The sequence below is a fragment of the Terrapene carolina genome, unplaced genomic scaffold, assembly GCF_002925995.2.
Source record: "Terrapene carolina triunguis isolate 2854851 unplaced genomic scaffold, T_m_triunguis-2.0 Scaffold68, whole genome shotgun sequence".
NCBI lineage: Eukaryota > Metazoa > Chordata > Testudines > Emydidae > Terrapene > Terrapene triunguis.
The window spans coordinates 10,313,829-10,339,058 of NW_020664419.1; the positions used below are offsets into that span (position 1 = coordinate 10,313,829).

Here is a 25,230-nt window from a genome sequence, read left to right on the forward strand (position 1 = left end):
ATACTATAAGGCCATCTGTGGTTGTTCTATAAATACCTTTTTGGTGTAGGGAGGGAAAGAAAACTTTAAAGTGCTTTTTTAAAATGTACTATAAGGTGAAAGGGGACAAAATATGGAGTTCAGGCGAGTGGGGATAGGGATGTGTTCCATGCTATAGGGCCAACCATAGTTGTGAGTGAACGAACTTTTAATGTGAAGTGCGTACACTATTCTATTCTAAATAGTTTTTTGTACCACACTTATCACCATAATGTCTGAGCACCTTCCAGCAATGCATTGAGCAATGTAACTAATAGCGGTCATGTTTGTGTTCTCTCTTCCTCTCCTCAGGGGAAGAAGTGTGGACAGTGGAGTGTGGTGTTTTGGTTTTTTATATATATATGTGTGTGTGTTTATGTTGGAGAAGTCAAGTCAAGGAAATGCGCCTTGCTTTTGGAGTGGAAGTTGGTGAGGTTTATGATGGTCCTTAGTTCCTGAGGTAGTTCGTTCCAAAGTCTTTGTCTGGCCTCCAAGAAAGCTGTTTCCTGCACAGATTAGCGTTATCCTTATTGTAGAAAGTTCCATTGCACTGGAGGAGCGAAGCTGTCGACCATGGTCTTCATCCCAGAGCTTTAGCTGCTCTTTTAGATATTCTGGGCCTAGGCCATGGAGCACCTTCTGGGGAAGGACCAAGACCATGAACTTGATTCAGTATTATATGGGGATTTGGTGTAGGGAGCCAAGAACAGGTTTGATGTGTTCCAGGATGGACTTGATTTAAATCAGTGGTCAGGAAGACTTGATTTAATCATGGATTTCTACATAAAAGTGCATTCTTGTTGGTTGTTATAACCTTAATACATATTCTTCACAACTCAGAGATAGATGTAGGCTTCATTTTTAGAAGGTACACGCTGTACATTTTTAAAGTGATTTATTTTGAAAACTTTTCAGATTAGTTTTACAGCTATATCAGAAAATGAACTATTGTTTGGTTATTTCATTTACCAAAGGTAATTGAAGCAGATAGTTCACCTCCCAATGACTTCATAAATATCTCCAATTCAACAGGTTAGTCATTAATATTTGGAGGATTTTCTTGCCATGCTGTATTAGGAGAACATCACCAGACAGACATTTAAATTGTTTTATTTAACTAAAACAACAACGTTATGTATTCTGGATTTTTTTTTCTTCAACAGCAAACATATAATATTTTAACAAAAGAAGCATATGAATTTTTGAATTTAATTAAACATTCAAGTTTTTTAAAATCAGGTTTGTTTTTGTTAAAATTGTTTTTAACTAAAATAGTTAAATGAAATTTTTAAAAAACAAAACAAAAATTAAATAGACTATGTCAGCCAGGTCAACATGAGAAACTTAAAATATTGGCTTCTGCAGCTAACTCAGTCGTCTTCACCTTCATTTTCCTGTTTGTTCATAATCTGTAAAAGAAAAACAAGCTTTCCTGCTTTTTCAGGTCCCAAACAATTTCTCAATTTGGAATGAATTAGTCCAAAGGAAGAAAATATTCTTTCTATACCATCAGAAGAAGCTACTGCTGGTAAAAGTGAGATTATCACTTGAACAGTCTCTGAATCTAAGTGCTTAAGTGACTTCCACCAGTTCACTGGTGTGACTTTCATTAAAACATCATCAAACATATATTTCTTGAATGGGTCTTATTCCCAAAATGGGTCTCTTTTACGGCCTGCTGCCATTATAGGTTTTCCCTCCTAGTGAGAGAATGGTATGGTAGATCTCAAATCAATGAAGGCAACACTCAGAAAGACCTCAAGTGTTCTGGAATATGCTGCTCAAACAGTTTCACTTTTGTTTCTACTGCCTGTCCCTCCCTTCTCACATTTATCTCCAGACTTCTTCTCCTTGTCCAGATCTATTCCGCACCCAACAATCGTCTATTCATTAGGACGGAAGAATCCCATTCACTGTTACAGACTAGGGACCGAATGGCTAGGAAGCAGTTCTGCAGAAAAGGACCTAAGGGTTACAGTGGACGAGAAGCTGGATATTAGTCAACAGTGTGCCCTTGTTGCCAAGAAGGCTAACGGCATTTTGGGCTGTATAAGTAAGGGCATTGCCAGCAGATCGAGGGACGTGATCGTTCCCCTCTATTCGACATTGGTGAGGCCTCATCTGGAGTACTGTGTCCAGTTTTGGGCCCCACACTAGAAGAAGGATGTGGAAAAATTGGAAAGAGTCCAGCGGCGGGCAACAAAAATGATTAGGGGGCTGGAGCACATGACTTATGAGGAGAGGCTGAGGGAACTGGGATTGTTTCTTCTGCAGAAGAGAAGAATATGGGGGGGATTTGATAGCTGCTTTCAACTACCTGAAAGGGGGTTCCAAAGAGCTTGGATCTAGACTGTTCTCAGTGGTACCTGATGACAGAACAAGGAGTAATGGTCTCAAGTTGCAGTGGGGGAGGTTTAGGTTGGATATTAGGAAACACTATTTCACTAGGAGGGTGGTGAAGCACTGGAATGGGTTACCTAGGGAGGTGGTGGAATCTCCTTCCTTAGAGGTTTTTAAGGTCAGGCTTGACAAAGCCCTGGCTGGGATGATTTAGTTGGGAATTGGTCCTGCTTTGAGCAGGGGGTTGGACTAGATGACCTCCTGAGGTCCCTTCCAACCCTGATATTCTATGATTCTATGATTGAACTTTTTGAAACTTTTGACTTTTAGAGAGAGGTAAGGGATTGATTCTGTGTACACAAATTTGCAGAGGGACAGTAGGGTTGAGGTCTGTTATTTCTCACCTCTATAGATAGAAAGATTAACCTAAATAATCTATGCAGAAGCCCCTGGAACCCCATAAGATTGGGTCCCTAATCCATGAACTATTGGAACTCATTTACAAAACTTTTCTTAAACGTTACATGACTATATTGTCTCATACTATAGAATTAGAATTTATAAACACTATTCCATGATGAGATATCTTTGAGATACATTATATCTTAATTAAAATGATCTTTAGATAGGTTTTTTCCTCAAAAAGCATTTTATCAAAAAATCAGTTTTTTTGTTTTTTGTTTTAAAAAAACAGATTTTAATTTTTTTTTTTTAAATCATTGATTTTTATCCACCCTGATGTGTTCACAATAGATTGTGTATTGCTGAGGAGATGTGCTGCAGAGTTCTGTATGAAAGCCCAGCGTTGTAGATTAATCTTTTGAACAAAATGTGGATGAAACAGTCAAGTGCTCCCTGGTTTCAAGTCAAAGCCATGTGCAACTTGTAGGGGTTTGCCCCAAAGTGATGATACAAGCCCACGTTTGCTGAATGGTTAATGAGTCTGGGCTGAGTGTTATGTGAATAAACTAAATAGCGAAAGGCTCACACAGATCTTTTGGGGATTTATGGGGTATAGTCTGTTGTGATAAGCTCAGTAGCAACACTCCTTTGTCATGGCAGGGCAGAACGATCCAGTGGTGTATCCATGGTATGTCTCGGTGGGTGGCTAGCTACTGGATTTTCTTGGTATGCAACTTTGCAGCAGGAAATTAAATTTCTCTTTGTTAATCTTATTATAGTCACTGCAGTGATGTCCAGCAAGCCACTAAGGCGTCCTGCTGAAAATGGTGAATGTCACAAGAGTGAAACGGGAAATGGACCCCACAATCTGGCTTCTCCTACGCTTGGAACGTATACCCCAGAAGAGATGGTGCAGCAGATGAAAGAGCTGATTACAGAGAACAATGAATTAAAAGGTGAATGAGAACCTGCCTTGAAATGTAGAGGCTAGATTCTCCATGGTCTTGTACCTTGTGTTGTCATTTATACCTGTGCCAAGTGGGTTTAAAAACACTATCAAATACAAATTCCCCACCCAATCACAGTGGTGTGGTAACATTTTACCACACTTGCTTGCACTGTGCATAGGTGTAAATGACTACGCAAGGTGTAAGGCAATACAGAATCTGCCCCATGCTATATGGTAATATTTAAGGTGATCTTATGAAATTGAATCTGTATGGAAGAATAAGGGGAAACAACCAGATTGAAGTATAACTTGGTTTCTTGAGAATTATAGAAATAGTTAGTACAGGTTTGCAAAATTAGTATGAAAACTTATCAGACCGGGCAGAAAATCTGTTTGGCTATGATGATTGATACGAAAACAAATGACATTTCCTCATCAAGGAAACAAATGTATTTGCCCCGGTCAAATAAAGTGTTTTTTCCCTCCTCAAGGCTGGGTTAGTGTGACCCATGGCCAGAGAGTTCCATGAGCCATTAGGCTTTTAAAGTTTATTTTTCAAAACAACATTCTGTATTTAAAATTTAGATTATTAATAATTCTTATAGCACTAATCATGCATTATTAATTACATGGGTTACATGAAGGGATACATTTCAGAGCCTTAAGTCAATACAATACACAGGAATTATGCTGAGATAAAATAAGAAAGGTCTCTTTGACAGCTCTTAGGGCAAGTGGAAAGCTAGAGCAACATATATAATTCATCAGAGGTTAAAAAATGAAGACCAGATATCTGTACACACATACCATTTGTCTAGCATCTTGTAAGATGCCGTCTCTGTAGACGCAGCATCACTAATACTGCTCATTAATTGTTAAAACGTATATTGATCTTTTCCCAATTTGAGTACCACCTTTTTAAGCTGTAAGAGCTCTTATTTTTACAGCTGTCAGAGATTTCCCATGTCATTAAGTCCTCTAGAATGTAAAGCTAAGGGTATCTTTCATGGTCTGGGAAGCAATGTGTAAAATAACTTTATTAATATCTTTTCAATACCATGCTCGGCAGTCCAATACCATATGAAGTAAAGTTTTCAGGACCAAACTTTCAGCTCGTGTAAACTGCCATAGCTCCATTGTCTTCAGTGGATTTATACCAGACGAAGAAATAGTCCTCTGTGTATATTACAGCTCCGGCACACTTTACTATTGGAAGCTAAAGAAAAGTACATTGTATTTGAAATCCAGTAACCCTGAAAGAAATGAGTCTTTAAAGTGGCTCTGACATGAAATATTTTAATTGATCTGTCAGAGCCCTTCATAATTGTGTATCCTCACAAATTCATGATGTTTATAAAAGTCTTCTCACCAAGGGAAAAAATGATTATATACAGGGCAGCAATGAGGCTGTTTACTTTGTGTGTTTAACAGCACTTTGTGTCTAGTCAAACAGGGAAATAATATAGCTAACCACTTTCAGCCATAGTAAGCATGAGTATAACTTGTAACACTTTCAGACAGAGATGTGACTTTCAAATTGACAGCATGTCTTTTAAATTCAGTGTCTTTTTTTTGTGTGGATGTTAGAATGTATGATCCCTGACTGAGTCTGACATTTTGTGTAATGGCCCCAAAGCTCTTTAATTTCCTTTGGCTAGATCGCTCTTTATTTAAATAAGGATCAGCATTGGCCTCTACATGTTATTCTCACTGAAGTCAATGGAAATTGCATGGGTATCTGAGCGCATATTTGGATCCTAAAGTATCTTGGGTTTTGAATATTCAGACTGCATTTATGTAAACGTGTAGCCAGGATTTTCCAGTGAGGCTCAAGAGTATGGCCTGATTCTCCCCTGCCTTGTACCTTGTATAGTCATTTATACCTGCACAAGATGCAAGGCAGTGGAGGAGCAAGTCACGCCTCACTTGTAAATGGTGATCTAGTGGTAACCCAAGAGATTCAGAGACCACAGACAGGTAATTTAGTGTTATGGCAATACTATTTTTTTAGAGGGCCCCAAACAGGATCAGCACCCCATTGTACTAGATACAACAAACCTATAGTAAGAGAGTCCGTATCACAGATAGCTGACTATCTAAATAAAATACCCTGCTCTTCTGTGCATAAGATTGTCACTGGACTGGCTCACTTTCCTATTTCTCTGGCAAGGGATTAGTATCTGTTCATATGTTGTTTCTAAACACTCTCTAGAAGCCATGAAGATACATAACCAAGCTATGAAGGATCGGTATGAGGAGCTTTCTGTATGGCGAGAGAAACAGAAAGAGGAGCGAGAGTTTTACGAGTCCAAGTTCAAAGAAGCTAAACATTACTTGCAAGTCAAGTGCCTTGAAAATGAAGAGCTGCAGAAACAACTTCAAAGCTTAAAAGAGAAAGAGGTAGGGTCTGAAATGGTAAATAAAATGTGGCCAATCAACTTTTTATTTTTTAATGGGAGGAGCATTCATATCACTTTGTTACACTGTATTTTTTAATGTTTTTCCATTTTTTGTTTTGTTTTTACTTTAGAGGGATTGTATCATAATGGAAATCATTGGCCTGATTTTTTTCTGAAGGTAATTGACTTCTAGGAGATTTGAGAAATCAGGCTACAGCTGAGAGAATTAAAACTGAACTTTGGCCATCTCATTCACTTTTCATTCTCTGTTCTGTTTAGTCATGTTTCTCTTTTGGTTTTGGTTTTTTTCCTAGTTAGTTTTTTCCTTCTCATGCACTAGTTTAGTGCTCTTGCGTTTGGGCTTCCAGTGTTACAGGGGGAAGTGTAAATGGGAAAAAAAAAAATACCACCAGAAACCCTTCCCACTATTTCCATCTAACTTTTTTTAAGTCATAAAAATACTTTTGTTCATATTGGGCCAAATGCATCTCTGGTCTGCAGTACCTATATTTTGAGTCAATCTAAACTGCCTGTCTGCATCCCTCTAAGTAATGGCGAAAGTTGCTTTGTAACTGAGTGGTTTGAAACAGGGTAGGAGGTACCTTAAGCAGGAATATTTCTACCCCTTCCCCACATACAAGAAATACTAAAAAGCAAATGGGGGCCCTCTTGAGCTGCTCAGGGCCCTAAGCAATTGCTTGGTTTGCTTATGCCTAGCGCCAGCTCTGCCCCATGAGGTAGCCATCTAATAGCATGGCAACATTGATCTGCATGTATTGTCATGCAGGAGGCCTATATTGAAGAAACCTGTTTAAGGTTTGTACCTGGGATATGTATGTGGAGATATATTTGCACCTTCAGGCATAGAATGTTGGTTTAAACCCTGAAGTATGAATTTTAAATAAACTATTAGGGATTAGGATGAGATCTTCATGGGGGCAGATTATCGCACATCTGCCTACTAAGGGACTTCTTGCACCTTCCTTTGAAGCATCTAGTTCTAGCCAATGTTGCAGGATACTGGTTGTTTATTATTATTAGTTTGTATTAGATGAACTACAAATCTTATCCAATCTGGCAGTTCTTATGTTCATTCAAATTCAAGGCTGTCATCTCACTGGCATTCAAAGTTTGATGTCCACAAATTCACTCTGTCACCTGTTCGCCCTCTGAAATATGCTTTTCTGCATTTGGCTGGTGGGCAGGACTCTATCTTCCAACCCCAAAGGAGTGGGGTATGTGTAGGGTTACCATATTTAAACTTTCAAAAAAGAGGACACTCCGGGGGGGGGGGGTAGCCCCGCCCCCTAGCCACTCCCTCCCAATTCCCGCCCCCCCGACTGCCCCCCACAGAACCCCCAACCCATCCAACCCTCCCTGCTCCTTGTCCCCTGATCGCCCCTTCCCGGGACCCCTGCCCCTAATCACCCCCCGGGACCCCACCCCTTATCTAAGCCTCCCTTATCTTTGTCCCCAACTGCCCCCTCCTGAGACCCCCCCACCCTACCTGTCCCCTGACTGTTCTGACTCCTATCCACACCCCTGCCCCCGCCAGATCCCCGGGACTCCCACGCCTATCCAACCACTGCCTGTTCCCTGACTGCCCCCCCCTGAACCTCCAACCCATCTAACCCTCCCTGTCCCAATCCCTCTCCACACCCCTGCCCCCTGACAGGCCACCCCCAGAACCCCTGACCCATCCAACCCTCCCCCTGCTCCCTGTCCCCTGACTGCCCCAATCCCTTTCCACACCCCTGCCCCCTGACAGGTCCCCCCAGAACCCCCACCCCATCCAACCCTCCTGCTCCCTGTTTCTTGACTCGCCCCCAGCGCGGGGGAGGGAGCAGGGCTGGCCAATCAGGGCCAGCTGCCATGGGTGTAGCGGCACAAACAGCTCCTGCTCCCGTTTTGCTACCGGCGTGCTGAAGCTGCAGGCGAGGGGGAAGCGGGGAAGGGGCTTTTGCTGACGGAGCGGCCCCAAGTGAGCAGCTCAATCCGGCGCGACTGCCCTGTCAGCCGCTTTTGGGTCTTTAGATAGCCGTCCGGGGGGAAATCCCGGACATTTTTAGCTTTTTACAAATTCCCCCCGGACGGCTATTTAAAGACCCAAAAGCCGGACATGTCCGGGGAAACCCGGACGGATGGTAACCCTAGGTATGTGGGGAACGGAGGGAAGAGAGAAATCACTATAGGCAGAATAGAGGAGAATGATCAAATCAGAAAAGAACAAACCTCTTGTAAAAAGAATGAGAGCACCTTTTAGACTGAAAACATGGAGCAGGAGTTAGGACTCTGGTCTAACATGGGGTCTACCATGGAGTCTAAGATTCTGATCCTGCAATGAATTCTGCATAGGCAGAAGTTATTGGGGGCCCTTGGCAGGCCCAGGAGTTTGTCGGTCTAGACCTTGATGAGCTCTAAAAGAGAAAAAACTGTTCATTTTTAATTCATAGTATGTTAAACTAGTTTCTCAAAACCTCTCTTTAAAGTGATGCTCTCAGATCAAACTTTGCGCCAAATAATTTTTTTTTTTGCAAAGCCTACCACGGAGAGAAATGCTTTTCTTTTTAATATTTTTGAATATTTTATTTTGTTTCCTGTGAAAGCTCTGTTCAAAAAAGCTAACCAACAACAGACTGCAAGATTTGCAAAGTAAGACCTGCAGCTTTTGCCAGGGCATGAAAACATCAAAGTGACTAGAGACAAGTTTCAAAGGGGTAGCCGTGTTAGTCTGGATCTGTAAAAAGCAACATAGGGTCCTGTGGCACCTTTAAGACTAACAGATGTATGGGAGCATAAGCTTTTGTGGGTGAATGCCCACTTCGTCAGACGCATGTAATGGAAATTTCCAGAGGCAGGTATAAAAATACAGGCAAGAATCAGTCTGGAGATAACGAGGTTAGTTCAATCAGGGAGGGTGAGGTCCTCTGCTAGCAGTTGAGGTGTGAACACCAAGGGCGGAGAAACTGCTTCTGTAGTTGGATAGCCATTATCAGTCTTTGTTTAATCCTGATCTGATGGTGTCAAATTTGCAAATGAATTGAAGCTCAGCAGTTTCTCTTTAAAGTCTGGTCATGAAGTTTTTTTGCTGCAGGATGGCTACCTTTAAATCTGCTATTGTATGACCAGGGAGGTTGAAGTGTTCTCCTACAGGTTTTTGTATATTGCCATTCCTGATATCTGACTTGTGTCCATTTATCCTCTTACGTAGTGACTGTCCAGTTTGGCGAATGTACATAGCAGGGCGGCATTGCTGGCACATGATGGCATATATAACATTGGTGGACGTGCAGGTGAATGAACTGGTGATGTTGTAGCTGATCTGGTTACTGATTCTTGCCTGCATATTTATACCTGCCTCTGGAAATTTCCATTACATGCGTCTGACAAAGTGGGCATTCACCCACGAAAGCTTATGCTCCAATACATCTGTTAGTCTTAAAGGTGCCACAGGACCCTCTAGAGACAAGTTTGTTTTCATTGTCTGAACTAAAAGAAATTCAAGAAGTAAAACTTGATTTTTTTTTCAGGGTTAAGAATCTCTTGTGGTGGTGACCTAGGCAAGGACACTTATTACTGTTTGTGATTTCTAGCCTGACAATGTCACTTAAGCCAAAACTATTTTCCCTTTTAAGGAATTGTCCTGATTGTAACCTAAATTCTCTTCAGAGAGAGAATGTGAAACAGTCCCTTATTTAAGATGAACTTTATTTAAGTGCCACTTTGAATCCTATCTTTTCACTTTAGCCTTTTCTTAATTAAAATACATCATAGCCACTTGCTGCTCGTTAGGTGACCTCATGTGCTCTCACAGTTTCAACTACTGATGAATCACAGATCCATCCTTTGGCCTTCACAGACTATAAACACTAGCACTCAGAATGGTTTTGAGAGGAAAAACCCCTACACTTCTGCCTTCCTGCCAGCAAGGACTGTGATAAGGCTACTTCCCCTCCTGGTCTAAACACAAAATCAGAGGCAACAGGAGGTGGAGGAGATGCTATATGAGGAGAGGCAGCACCAGAGCAGATGCCAGCATGACAAAACTTTAGAAGCTGGGGAACGTATGGTGGGAGGGGGTGGGGAAGGAAGTGGGGCAGAGGATGCAGCATAGAAGGGAATGGAGGAGACTGAGGGGGGTTGCCCAGAACTCATAGTGGCAGTGCTGTGAGCTGAGTGGTGAAGGCTGTGAGCTGAGTGGTGAAGCCCTGCTGGGGCAGAGGGAGACAAACTCAAGGGGAAGGATTGGGAGTGGAGCAAGACGCCATAGGGAGGGGTGGCCATAAGTAGAGGCCAAAAAAGGGGTCCTCAAATCCTCCCGCCACCCCCCGAGGAGGGGGAGGAGAGACTCTCGGCAAGATGTGGGGAGACTGTGGGGATTTGGAGAGACCTTCCAAGGAAGAGGTAGGAGGGAAGAGATTTGGAAGAAGGGATGGGGGAAATCACAGATGTGAAGAGATGGGGAATAGGGGGAGAGATTGTAGGGAAAGGAGCAGACGGGGGCATTTGGAGAGATTCCAGGCAGAGAGGAGGGAGGATCCCAGATGAGTTGGAGAAAGAGAAGTGAGGAAGAAGGCTGTACACAGGAGAGGGAATAGTTATAAGTCCAAGGAGAGACTGTTGGGGAATGGGGCCCAGAGTGTTGGAGTCAATGATGGGGAATGAGGAATGAAGAGAGAGAGGATTTAGAGTCTACCTATTTACATGGCCCCAACACTGTATTGTCCAAGTATTTAAAATAGTCCTGTCGGCACTATGGAATTTACCGTATTGAAGGACCCGGTGAAAACACATTTGTCTCCCTGAAATGGTTAACTTAAAACACAGTTTGTTCTTGCAGTGTAGATAGGGGAGAACTGGGTTTAATGAGCTTGAGTCTCCTCTTGCTTACACCAGTGTAGCTCCGCTGACTTGAGTGGAGTTACTCCTGGTTTACAGCAGTGTTGACAAGGAGAATCAGGTGCATTTTTCTAAACTGGGCTCCAGCCTTTCAGGAGGTGGTTGCATCATTTGATAACTTAGTTTAATGCAGTTTGATCAAAGCAAATTTAAATAGTTTATTCACTGACTTTTTCTAGGCATACCTAACAGTGGTCAGGGTGTTTGGGATGCTGTTGTGTTGTTTTTGCCTCAGCACTTCTGCTTGAGTAGTTTTGGATTTCTGTTTGATTGGCTAATATGGTGTGTATTTTACATCTTTCCCAGGAGAACTGCACAGTTCCTAGGGAGGAAATGACCCAGGAAACGAAGCAGCTGAAGACACAGTTGCTGCGGCTCCAGGCTGAGAAGGCAGATCTGCTTGCCATCGTTTCAGAACTACAGCTCAAACTCAATGTCCCTTCGACAGAGGACTCTTTTGTTGAGATCAGAATGAGTGTAAGTTATTGGGAACAAATCATTAACAGCACCATATTTTTGCTTCAAGCATTATCAGTTGGCCTATTGCAGGAAGAGTACAGAAAGCACAATCTGAAAAGTCTTTGTGGTTAAGACAGGATATTTTCGAGGGCAAATGTCTGTGTGATCTGTGAGGGATTTAGCAGTGCAGTTTCCTGTAATAGTAATGGTAAATGCACAGCTCAGTCCCTGTGCAGTGTGTTGAAAAGACAGTATGCCACTTTGAGAGGGAGACTAGCAACCCCAACCCTAATAGCAGCAACACAGGTTGCACAGAAGACATACCCTAGCGTGAGTGAATAACATACTGGTTTTTTGAATAGTTTTGAGTAGTTAACTTTATGCTGGGGATTATTCTTTAAAGGGATTTTTGTCTACCTTCTCCTATAGTAATGAGGGCCCTTATGTGTGTGTGAGTGAGGGCTGGAGAACTAGATGGCGTTTCTGTTCTCCATTCTCTCCTGTTCATTCTGTTTCCTACACACTGCGCTGACTCCATTCCAGGGAGATGCCTGGAGCAGGCATTGCATGCCATAGGTTCGCTTTTGTGCTGTATTTAGTTCAGGGGAAACTTGTATGTGTGAGGTTTGTTTTTTTTCTCTCCTGGTGGCAAGGAAAGGGTTCCATTTTCTGTCGACAGAAATTAGAGATGCTGTCAAGCTCAGTTTAACTCAAATTTTAGATATTCAAAACTTCTGTGTCGTAACTGTGCTAAAGACAGAGAGAGCTACTTTACTATCACCATTGAATCTGTGGAGGATTCTTCATGGACAAAATCAATCATTTCTTGATCATTTTTATGGTAGTGGATCCATGCCTGGAAGGGCAATTGCTGCGTGAGGCTGAGGGGGTTTAATTCACCCTCATTCACTGAGGTTCTAGAGTTGCTGGGGAAGCTTCAAGCTGCAAGCTCAACTTATGCCCCATTATGGCTACAAAATTCAATCAGGAAGGCATTGGGCTCTATATTGGCAAAATGAAATCATTCCCTATGGGAGGGCAGATTGTTGGCTTCCCACAAATGAGTGGTTGTTAGACCTATACTGGAAGTCATCTCTGATATTGATGAGCATGTCAATTGCCTGATCTGATTTTTTTTGTTAAGGAAAAAATTAATAGCAAAAGATTGCAGGGGGAAGGTATGGCTTCTCTATTGTCCTTCTCACTTGATCTGTATAACGGGGTGGCCACAGTACATGTTAAATATTAACTTTTAAAATTTCCAAATGTGAGATTTATTCCCCAGAATCTTGTGTAGTTGTATTGTCATGGTGTCATTCTTCCTCACCTTTCTGTTATTTAAAAAGTAAATGAAATAAAAGCAGATTCCAAGTTGTTGCTAGCTAGTGTAATACCAAAGCTAATATTCTTTTTATCCCCAATAGGAGGGAGAATCAAATGCAGCTTTAAAAGAAAATCAGGATGTTGTTAATAACCAAAGGACGAACAACGCAGCTGCCTACATGTATGTGGAGTCTGGGGCTGTTTCAAGCTTGATTTTTTTTTTTTTTTTTTAAATCACAGCATGTATTGCCTAAGACTCCTCTCACAATTCTATCTTCACATGAACTCTTATACCTGAGACTTTTTTCCTTGCTGAACTTATACTTCTTCATAGGCTTAGGCAGCTGATACTATTAAAGTTTTCCATTTTGGATGCTGCCCAATTTAGTAGCAAGGACTGGCTTAGATAATCCCATGTGACCTGCTTGCTACATTTCAGTAGCACGTAATATGATTCCTATACATCCTATCACAAAATTTAGGGAGTATGAACATAGTGAATAGCCAGACACACACTCCCACGCCACAAGGAGTGGAACGTTGTGTCATATCACAGGAAAGTTAATTTCCCTATTACTTGTAGTGAGGTCTCGGATTTGATGTCATGAACTACTGTGTCTTCCACGATCGTAATCTGACATAAAAAAGCATTTTATGGGGGTGAAATACTACAAGGTTTATTGGCTCAAAAATAAGGCAATTTTAATGAAAATGTCATTTTACTGGGATTTTGGGGCGGGGGGGAATTGTTTTGTAGAGAGATGTGAAGTTTAATTGGAAAAGCCATTTTGTGAAGACATCCATCATGAAAAGCAACACTTTGGTTCCACAAAATGACCCATAATATATTTGTGAATATTTTAAATGTCAGGTTTCTGTTTTTGCATAGACCTACTCAGTTAAGTGGTTAAATACATCCTCCCTCTTGTTATGAGCTGTTTTTGAAGTGGTGCTCGAAGCAAGAACTGCACTCATGGTCATGGAGCCAGATCTTGAAGATCATGGGCTGCCACTATTTTAGTCTTTTGGCAAGACTCATTTTCTGGATGTCCAACTTGAGACATCCTAATAGGGCCTGACTTTCAGAGGGCTGGTTCTCAACAATTTCTGAAAATGTGATCCGTATAAGGCAGGGGTCGGCAACCTTTCAGAAGTGGTGTTCCGAGTCTTCATTTATTCGCTCTAATTTAAGGTTTCGCGTGCCGGTAATACATTTTAACATTTTTAGAAGGTCTCTTTCTATAAGTCTATATTATATAACTAAACTACTGTATGTAAAGTAAACAAGGTTTTCAAAATGTTTAAAAAGCATCATTTAAAATTAAATTAAAAAGCTGATCTTATGCCACCAGCCTGCTCAGCTTGCTGCCAGCCTGGGGTTCTGTTCACCTCGGCCGGCAGAGGGCTGATCAGGGCCTGTGACCGGGACCCCAGACCTGGGGGGGGGGTGTTTCAGGGGTCAGGGCAGAGGGCTGGGGGAGGGGGTTCAGGGCAGAAGGCTGGGGTGTGTGTGGCGGAGGTTCAGAGATCAGGGCAGAGGGCTGGGGTTGTGGGGGGTGCAGGGCAGAAGGCTGAGTGTGTGTGGGGGGGGGGGGGGCCGCGGGCCCGGGCCCTGAGCGGCTCAGGGCAGGGGGCTGGAAGGGATATGCCCTGTTCCACCCCCTTCCCCCAGGCTCCGTCCCTACCTCTCTCTGCGTCCTCTACGGAGCAGGGAGCACGCTGCCGCTCTTCCCCCTCCCTCTCGCTAGGGCCATCAGCTGATTGGCCAGGGACGGAGAGGAGGAGGGGCAGGAAAGTGCCGCTGGGGGAAGAAGCGGGGGAGGGGGGAAGCTTGGCTGCCGCAGAACCAAGCTTCTGCCTCCTGCCCCCGCAGGGGAGAGCGGTGGGTGGGGGTGAGGGGCTGAGTGGGGCTGGGGGCCGGGACCGCGGCAGGGAGCTGCGTGCCACTCGGAATCAGCTCGCGTGCCGTGTTTGGCACGCGTGCCGTAGGTTGCCAAGCCCTGCTATAAGGTGTCCTAAGTTGGGCATCCAGAATCACTAGTCACTTCTGAAAATCTTGGCATTCAGCTAGGCAAATAGTAGACTGTAAAATTAATTTGTAATCACCTGTACTAATAGCATGTTTGATCATAGCAGGAGCAGATCCGTGGATGAACCAAAGAATTTGGAATCTGAAGAGCTTACTGTTAGCCAACTTCTTTGTTGCCTTAGAAATGAGACTCAGATGAGGGAGACCCTTGAAAAGGAACTTCAAGAACACAAGGAGAGGTATATAATAGATGGTAACAAATATTTTGAATTGCAACCATTATCCCTTAGAACCATTTCAGCCAAAGCTACCAAACCCGTGGGTAGACAGGGACAAGCTAAAATGTCAATATGATGTTGACAGTAGTATATGGGCTGTAGTACATGCCGCTGTGCATTGACCAACATTTATCTCATAATGACTCCTTTATTGTAGCCGTGGGAGGGGTAAATCACAGGTTCTCTTCTTCTATCTCCTGTTCTCTTAATTCTCTTAACACACAACAGTTCAGGATCCTTTTCCCATTGCCCCCTCTGGGTTTGCAGTTTCCCAAAATTGAAGTGAAATGGTATGATGGATATTGGAGAACATTTTACCTCATGAATTGCTCACACACTGTTCTCTGCAGTTTTCCAATGAAATAATCTCATGGTGTGATGTCCTTTCTATGGAACCTTGGGCAAGTCAAATTTTATATAGTGGAATAAAAATAGTTACTTCACAGGGCTTTAATTCTTTAATGTTTGAGACTCTCAGATACATTTTTTTTGAAAGCTCCCTAGAATGCCTAAAATAAGTTTAATTCCAGATACCTAAAATGAATGTCCCAGATGAAACTGCATAAGCTCAGTCACATTGGTGTAAATTGGAAGTAACTGTTCAAGTTAATGGAATTTCACTGGTGTGAGCAGAAGCTGCTCCACAATTTCCATTTTGCAAGGACCATGTGAGATCTGTTCAGAGTAGACACTATACCAGTGCAAAGCAGTCACATAATGGTTCTAAACGGCCTTCCTAGAAGTGAAAACCAGCTTAACCAAATTACTTTCTGGGTATTGGCAATGTCTACACTGCAATTAAACACCATACAATTAAACACCTCCAGCCTGAGCCCAAATAGCTACACCACAATTAAACAGCTCCATGGCCAAAGCCCCTCAGGCTGACACGGGCGAGCTGAGGGTGTTTAATAGCAGCGTAGGCATATCCTCAAGGTATGTCTACACTGCAGTTTAAGTTCTTTTTTGTAGTGTTGGCAGGCGTATGCATGCTGGCTTTAATCTGGCTAGCACAGGTAACCATAGCAGTGAAGATGTAGTTGTCACAGGTTTCTGCATAGGCTAACTGCCCCAGTAAAAGCCTGCCTGGGACACTATGTACTCAGGTTGTTAGCCCACACTAGAGTCCATGCTGCTATATTAAAGTTAGTATGGATGTACCTACCCACAATATAATTGCACCTTAATTTGTAGCGTAGATGTATCCTCAAAAAAGTGTGAAATTCTCCTTACCATTTGAAAACCTCAAAGGAAAAAATGGATTCAAAATTGATATTTCTGATTGTATTCCCAACTTCCAAGAGACGCAAGGGACAGATGCATCCATACCCATAGAAAAAGATTTTTGGAAAGTAGCTTTCATTTGTACTGTGGCATGATCACTATGAACAATGATCACTACAGCTGAATCCCCCTTTATTCCTGTACCATGAAAATTAACTTGTATGTCTTTATATATAAAAATGAAGTAAGGGCAAGGTATGTGGGGGAATCCAAAAAAAAAAAAAAAATCCGCTTCTGGACATATCTTCATATTTCAATGTGTGCTTATTTTTTTTTGACTCCTACGGGAAATGTTAATGTTAGAGTAATATATACAGCAATAGCATATGGTCTCTGAATGCTCCCACTTTTTAAAATGCTCATTATCTCATACTGAATGTGTGTTGAAACTGTCGTCATTGGCTCCTTACGTTTCTCAGGCTATCAAAGCTGGAGAAGGAAGTGGCTGATTATCTGGAGAGTGGAACTCAAACGGAATGGGCAGAAGAAGAGGATGAAAGTGCAAAGACAGTATGTACCAGTCATCTGGGCGATTTTGAGCAACTACAAAGAACTGGGGCAGGCAAGATTGGTGTTAATGATACAAGTGTCCAGCCCTTTGGCTGAACCTGAGGAGCATTGGGCAAAGCTCAAGAGGAAGATACAAAGGTGAACTCCATGCTCCCCTGATCCTGGACTGGTTCTCCTGAAGGTTGTTCTAAATTACACAAACTACCAATGGCCCCCAGAGGCAGTTACAGCAGCCGGGAATCAGTGGGACATAGTGGAGTCCCACTCATGCCCAACTATCTTGACCATGCCCTCTAAACAGGCATGAAGGAGTGACATAGGAGCTTTTATGCCCACAGAGAATCCCTCTAATTTGGAGTAATCCTCCCATGTCTTGGGCCACAATCCACTGGTAATGTGGTGTAAAAGACAGACCCTAGCTGCAGAGTTCAGGCCTGAATCCATGTTTGGATGGGGGTTATTTCTCTCCTAGCATTAATGCATTTCCCCCCCTGGTTTTGGTGAGTTCATTGCCATGGAGGAGCACAACTGTCTTGGACATAGATGCAGTCACTGATATAGCTGGGTTTTAATCCTTTGAATTAAGGCCTTGAACTGACAGTGGGAGCCAATGAAGAACAAAGTAGTAAGCTCACAGTGGCTGGCATTTGTATTCTGCATAAGCTGATTTCTCTGTTGCTCGAATGTTTAGCCACAAGTACAGTGAATTATAGTAATCAAGTCTGAAGGTGATAAATGCATGGATTATTGGGGCTAGATCTTCAAGGAAGAAGGGGTAGAGGATTGTAGCAGCTGAAAGTGGAAGAAGGTGGTGGTGGTTGTGTGGGTTTTTTTTTTTTTGCCGCCACAAACCATTTGAAGGGTAGGGGAATCCCAGCCACTGATACCCACCATCCCCTAAATGACCAGGTAGTATCCCAGCCAAACTACCTCTCCATATCAGTCTGATGAACAGGGTGGGAGATGTCCTAGCAAATTTCTTCAAGTATTTTCCTCTTCTGATCACTTCAGTCTTTCCTGGGTTCAGGCTGAGTCAGATACCCTTAATCCAGATGTAGGCATTGTGACATATTTATGACTGTGCTGGCTGCATCTGTGAAAACATGAAGTATATAGCTGGGTTTCCTCAATGTATTGTTGGCAGCAGAGCTCATGTTGTTTCACCAACTCTCCAAGCAGCTTTCACCAATGCAGATGTTGTAGGGGGCCAGGAGAGCAGGGTGGATCTTTTGGAGACCATGCAGGTGAGAGCCCTGGGGGACCAGGAGCAGTTGCCCATCACCACTGAGTCTGATGTGAGAGAGAAGACCGCAGCTGTTGCAGTGCTGTACCATCTACTCCAGCTAAGTCATGTAAGCGGGTCAGCAGCAGCTTGGAGATGACCTTTGTCCATTGTTAGGAGGAGAGTTGTCTTAAAGTGCCACTAGGGTTGTGGCTGCGCTGTCCCCTGGTCTTGAAGTTTTCAGGAAGTTGAGAGGTCACATGATGCTGGAGTTTGCCTGTCATTACTTTCCTGTTTGGAGGCAGGTGATGGTTGGAGAGGTAGTCTGCGGCCATTTCCCCAGAATTTTAAAGAAGTTTGGGGTGCCCAAAATTGCAGCTCTGCTTTCTTTAGGAATGCTCAGTAATTGCAAGATCTTTATATTAATCTCACAGTGGAGCAGAGTTTACTGGTGCTGAATGATTTGTGCTATTCTCTTTAGAAAGAGAATGGTGGTTGCCTGATATAGGTGTCTAGTTTGTTGGCAATTTTCAAATCTTGAATTGTCTGAGTATAATTTCCTTCTTTCTGACAGGTTGGTAGTGAAATAGAAATCCTGAACCTGCAGGTCTCATCCCTCTTCAAAGAACTTCAGGAGGCCCATGCTAAATTAAAAGAAGCTGAGTTGATCCAGAAGAGGCTTCAAGAAAAGTAAGGCTCAGAAAAGGAAATGTTCTGCTGATGATAATCTTAATGTTCAGAACCCCTTCCACCTGGGGAGTTTAACAAGCTTTACAAACACTAACTAGTGCTTTCAGTTCTACTTATGAAAAGCACTGTATTAAAGCTAGGTATTATTATTGATTAAGCCTTATGATACTTCTGAGAAGTGGGTATGTATTAATCTCATTTTACAGGTCAGGAAACAGAGGCCCAGATATCCAAAAGTATTTAGGCACCTGACTACTATTTATTTCTGTGGGAGTTAGGTGCCTAAAATACCTTTGAGGATCTAGTCCTCAGTGGCTTTCGCAAGATTTGAGATGCCACCCCGAGTCAAGCAGAGTTAGCAATAGACCATATGAATCCTGATTTACAGACTGAGGATTTAATCCTTTCTGATGTGAAGGGGCATTTTAAAATAAATGAAATCCCTTGAAGGAAGAGATTTGCAATCTTAAGAAAAGCAGTTAAGGGCCCAATTTGAACCATTATTCACACAAGTTCTCAGCACACTTGAAAATCAGGCCACTTAATTAGGTGCATTTAAAAAAAAGTAAGAGCCTCACTTTAGGCACCCATTTTTTAAAACTTTTAGCCACAATTCCCATCTTTTTGAGCGCATATAACCTAAGGAAAAGGGTATAGTTCAATCCCTTTATTTTCTTACAGTTGTGCATGGTTTTTTTTCTTCAGTCTCATGAAATAAGCTTTGGGGGTAAATATTAATCACAAATATAGGTTCTCTTTGTATGATACCCATCATGATGACTTCCATCAAGAAAGGGAGATAGGAAAGATAACCACTCTCCTTCCTTTTTGTCAGGTGTCAGATACTTGAAAGAAAAAACTCTGCTACTTCAGCAGATTTGGATGATAGGCAGCAGCACCTATATACCATTAAAAAGCTAGAGCTTCAGGTGGAGAGCATGCAGTCAGAGCTCAAACTGGAACAAGCCAAAACAAAGGAAGAAAAGTGAGTGTGACAAGATTTTGTACTTTACAAAGATATGTAGAGGTCAGGTGGGGGAGAATCTACGGTAATGTATCCAAGGAGTAATTGAATCTCAGATGTGACTGTGTGTGCACACTCCTCTTCCCCTCTCCCCCCCCCCCCGTTAAATTGAGCTTGTAGAGATTAATCTGAACTGGATCCAGATAGCCTCAGTTTATCAAAGTTGACAGTTCAAACCTCTCTCTACAGTAGGCCCAAAGTGGATCTTCACATCCAAAGAGCCCCAACCTTTGGGGAAATCCCAGCTCTAACCTCTGACTTGTATACAGCTAGAGAAGGGCACAAGTTGTACTTTGCCGTCTCAGGGACATGTTGCTGATCTAAACAGATCCCTGCCTTCAAATATTGGGTACATTAACTTACTGTGTCCAGCCTGAGGCCAGAAACACAAACTGGCTTCCCATCCTGGCTTTTTCCTTACAAAAGGTGAAAAAATGGATACTTTGCCTAGCCTATTACTGTATTTTACTAAATTCTTCCTATGGAGCTGCACAAACATACCCACAATGCATTTTTGAAAGACTGCACTTGGCTAGTTACCCATATGCTGTCCCCAGCGTGTAGCACAGGGCTCATCTCCCAATCAGCAGGAATTTCTGCAGGTTGGTAGTTTTGTCCAGCAGCCAGTTAATAATTTCACTTGCCTGGACTAAGTTTAATTCCCCAGGTTGCTACATAATAGGCATTTTCTTCACTTGGCTTACAAAAGAAAGTGGAAATGCAACTGAATTATTTTTTAAGGATAAATCTGAGGAACCTTCCCTCTGAGGTTACATCCAAATGATGGCTACATGTGACCAGCCATAAAACTGAACTACTCCAGTCTGACAGACATAGATGCAAATTTTAGGATAGGCTGTGAGGGGCCTTGAAAATCAAGACAAGCAGTTTATGCTTGCAGATACTGAGCAAGGTCTACCAGGCATTTCAGTACCAAGGCAGATCAGTTGAATTATAACGGGCTCTTGTGAGCAGTTCCCTAATTTGTCACTTCCTTGGACCCAAGAGCTGCAATCAGTTATATGCAGGGCTTGAAGACAGTTACGTTAAGGAAAGGCTTGGGAACTGACCATTACTCTGGTGGGAACAAGACAGTACCCTGGATACTCTCAAATGTTTGTAGACATGTTCACATCGTTACTGGAAGCGCTCTGGTCATGAGCACGGTGCTCTAGAGCAGTGGTTTTCCAACTGTGGGTTAGAACCCCAAAGTGGATCACAACCCCATTTTAATGGGGTCGCCATGACTGGCATTAGACTTGCTGGGGTCCAGGGCTAAAGCCCAAGCCCCACCACCCCAGGGCCAAAGCTGACGACTGAGGGCTTCAGACTTAAGTGGCAGGGCTCCGGTTACAGGCCCCCTGCCTGGACTGAAGCCCTGGGCTTTGCCCCCTCCCAGCTCGGGGCAGCAGGGCTCAGGCTTTGGCATTGCCCCCACTCCAGGGTAGCAGGGGCTTGGGCAGGCTCAGGCTTTGGTCCCTTCCTGGGGTCACGTAGTAATTTTTGTTGTCCAAAGGGGGTCGTGGTGCAATAAAGTTTGAGAACCCCTGCTCTAGAGGAAGTAACCCAAATGGCCCAGATGGCACCAGGAGAATGGATGAAGTCTCATACACTCTAAGGTCAGAAGGGACCATCATGATCATCTAGTCTGACCTCTTGCACACTGCAGGCCACAGAACCTCACCCACCCACTCCTGTAGTAGACCCCTAAACTCTGGCTGAGTTACTGAAGTCCTCAAATCATGTCTTAAAGACTTCGATATAGAGAATCCACCATTTACACTAACTTAAACCTACAAGTGACCCATGTCTCATGCTGCAGAGGAAGGCAAAAAACCAAGCTGCTCAGAAAGAGTGAGAGAAGAGGGCATGGGAAACACCAATGCCTCCAAACTCTGCTGGGGTCAGTGTTTTGGTAAGAAGCGCCACAAATAATAGTCATAAAAGAATTAAAAGCTGTTAAGAAACACTACTTCAAAAGCTTAGCTCAGTCCATTTTATTTAATGAAGAGATGTTAAAGAGGTGACTGTTCCATGGTCTATAAGCACCTACCTGGATAGTATATGGTAATTTAATCTATCAGAAAAAAGCATAATGAGATCGAATGGCTGGAAGCTGAAGATAGACAAAGTCTGACTGGAAATAAGGGACAAATTTTTAACAATGAAGGTAAGTCACAACTGGGGCAGTTTACCTAGGACATGGCAAATTCTCCTTCACTTGAAATCTTCAAGTCCAGACTGGCTATCTTTTCAAAAGATATGCTGTATCTCTCACAGAAGCTATGGGCTTGGTGCTGAAATTATTGGGTGAGATTCTTTGGCCTGTACTGCAGGAGACCTGATTTAAGTGATCGGAATGGTCCCTTCTGGACTTGAAATCTATGAAAAGACCAGCACCAGAGACTTTGAGAGAGGGTATGGTGAGGGGTAGAAGGCTACTTTTTATCGTCAGACTGAAATACCGTTTGTAAGTTGTTAGAGGTTTTTGTGGTTTTTTTTTATTTTTTTTATTTTCCTGTAAAAAAGTAAAAAGTCAGACTGGAGAAAATTCTGATAGTTGATAGTTAGTCCTTCAGCTTTCTGGATTGGTGTCTTAAACTCTGGGGATTTGCAAGTTTGACGGGGAGGAGTGATGAAAGAAATCCTAAAGTGGGAGCCAGTGGAACAATTTAACAAAATGGAAGATGATAGAAGGAGCATTTCAGATATAATTTTTTTTCTCTTAAACAGGGCAAAGTTTTCTGACTTGCAGCATACGTACAGCAAGCTTCTCCCTGAACTCAGTGATGCAATGAAAACCATTGAAGAACTAAAAAACAACGAGGTAAACTGGTTATGAAGAGAAATTGCAATGAGTTTTAGGGGAGAGAAATGAATGTGGATTGTAACAATATTGTGGACAACAACTTCATGATTTTTCAGCTTTACCATACACCATAGCCACATAGATTTCATGGTCATTAGTAAGGACAGACCTTGACATCTCCTGCTCCAAAAACACAAACGCCACCTCCCACCACTTCAACTAAAGATGAACCACATCTCTGCTGGGTTAGTGCTGATATCCTCTGTAGGCTGCAAGCTACGGCAATGCGACACAATTGCATACATTTCAGCAATTCTTAGTCTATCCCAACTCAAGAGTCAGAAGTTAAGCATCTAAATGTTAGTGTAATCTTAAGAAAGTAAGGTCTTTGGAGCAGGGATCATCTTTTTAGTTTTTTTTTTTTTTTTTTACAGTGCCTTGCACAGTCAGGCTCCTGGAATACATATTATAAAGTACTATACAATATATGTTGCAATAGCGGGAAGAATAGGGTTAATTAAGCCTTAGCTTTGAACTTGGTTGCTTTTCCCAGTACTTTTAACAGAGACCTTACTCTTCAGTTTAAAAAAAAAAAAAAGAGGGGGGATCTCCTTCATAGACTGCATAAAGAGATTCCTTTTGGGCTTGACACAGTGGGGACTGGTGGAAACTGTATATCTGGGAGCCGGAAGTAGCTTTGAGCTGATGGATTTTTTTGGGGGAGGGGTGGGGGGAAAATCAGGCCATTTAAATGAATTCTTCCTTGCAGTTGGCGAGAGTGGATAAGGCGGTGGTAGAGGACCTGAATAAAAAGCTAGCGCTGGCGGAGAGAGCTTTGGCTACAAAACAGCTACAGATGGATGAAATGAAGCAGACCATTGCTAAGCAGGAGGAAGACCTTGAAACCATGACTGTCCTCCGAGCTCAGGTACGGGGTGCCCTTCAGAAAAGTCAGGGAGGCTTGGATAGTTCTCCTTCCCAGTGTTCAGAAATTGGAAGAAAAACCCTAATGGCTCAAGCAATTGCTCTGAATAATTTAAAACAGACTTACAAGAGTCCAGATATATAATTCCCTGTTTGAGTTTCCCCTATAGATCCTTGTAGAATCTGTACTTCTGTGAATTCCCAGCTACCATTGACCTTAATGGATGGGATTTCTGGGAATTAAATGAGTCTGGAACGTGACACAATTTCGCACCACCAATAAAAAGTTTGGTAGTTGATATAGAACAAAAATATTCTATTTTCAATTGGCTCCCTTCATGTTAGAGTGGTGGTTTTAGTCGAATTAAATGAGGTCATGGGTGTAAAGTGTGAATAGGAAGAAGGCTGGTCTTGAACTGGAACTCTGGAGTTCTGGGACCAATTTCTGGCTCTGCCAGAGATTTTCTGTATGACCTTGGACAAGTCACCTGCTCACTGTCGTTGCATCAGTCCTGCCTGTAAAATGGAGATGATGATGCCTGATTTCTCCCAGCCTTTCTTTGCTATTAGCTCTTTGGGTCTTGGAATACGTCTTCCCATGTGTATGTGCAGCTTCTAGTACAACGCAGGCACTGATTTTGGTTGAGGCTTATAGGGGCTATTGCAATACAAGAACATACTGGTTGGCTGTGTTGGCAAATGGGATTAATTTATACCCTGATAGAGTTAGATCTGATCTAAATAGTAAATGCTGAACATGATTTTATTTTTTCTGACCAGATGGAGGTTTATTGTTCTGACTTCCATGCTGAGAGAGAAGCAAGAGAGAAGATACATGAGGAAAAAGAACAGTTGGCTGTACAGCTGACATACCTGCTACAAGAGAAACATACCCTTGAAAATCTTGGCAGGTGAGAAACTGATTAATTCCTGACCGAGTTGTCTGGATCGTCTTGTTGTCTCTTGTGTTGGGGAGCTGGCTAGGGACTCGTTAAAATCAACATTGGCTTTAATGAGTGTTTGAAGCCACAACACACCTGTGCTCCTCAAAGTTAAAAAAACAAACAACAAAAAAAAGCTCTAGAAGCCAGAGACTTGGCTCTATAGTGAACTAGCTGATTTAAGCAAGAAATTAGCCAGATGACAGAACAGTGAGCGTGTGTGCGAGATTGATCCAAAGAACTCAAAGCACCAAAATAAATTAAGCCATATGACACCCTCCTGTGAATTATGAAAGTATTATACTTACTTGAGTTAAACTCAGTGGGTGAAACCCTGGCCCCACTGATTTCAAGTGGGTCCAGAATTTCACCTAAGGACTCTCTCTGTAAATTGGCTTCATCTGAAACCCCATTTATTCAAATTTTTCAGGTCTCTTCTAAAAACTAAGTCAATAGATATAAACTGTATCTTAAAAGAAAACAAATCAACCATTCTGTTCACCACCCAGATATTTAGTATCTGGAGAGATTTGGCAGTCTCTCACCCCAGTGGATCAGGGTCTTCTCCCTCAGTCCTTCCTACCTCTAGAGCTATTTACTTTCTGCCCTGGTTGCTCAAGATCTTCCCTCCCAGGCTTGTCTACCTGGAGAGATTTTATAATCTCTGCCCCTTTGGGTCAGGGTTCCCTCCCAGGCCTCTCTGCCTGGAGTTAGACTAACTGGGGCAAGG

General features: G+C 42.7%; 1 protein-coding gene across 2 annotated transcripts in view; it reads left to right on the forward strand.

The window, feature by feature from the left end:
* Positions 1-3,543: 3,543 nt before the first annotated feature.
* The window catches only part of OPTN (optineurin), a 28,612-nt gene continuing 6,925 nt past the window's right edge, over positions 3,544-25,230 (forward strand). The window contains exons 1-11 of one of the 2 annotated variants that reach the window (XM_026648639.1): positions 3,544-3,716; positions 5,922-6,109; positions 11,314-11,484; positions 12,891-12,970; positions 14,923-15,057; positions 16,800-16,890; positions 18,687-18,802; positions 19,638-19,787; positions 22,560-22,653; positions 23,405-23,563; positions 24,340-24,470. In XM_026648639.1, the coding sequence (XP_026504424.1) occupies positions 3,551-3,716; positions 5,922-6,109; positions 11,314-11,484; positions 12,891-12,970; positions 14,923-15,057; positions 16,800-16,890; positions 18,687-18,802; positions 19,638-19,787; positions 22,560-22,653; positions 23,405-23,563; positions 24,340-24,470 (1,481 nt within the window). In that variant the 5' untranslated portion in view covers positions 3,544-3,550. The remainder of the gene's footprint in view (positions 3,717-5,921; positions 6,110-11,313; positions 11,485-12,890; positions 12,971-14,922; positions 15,058-16,799; positions 16,891-18,686; positions 18,803-19,637; positions 19,788-22,559; positions 22,654-23,404; positions 23,564-24,339; positions 24,471-25,230) is intronic. The other variant, XM_026648640.1, reaches the window with a different exon arrangement.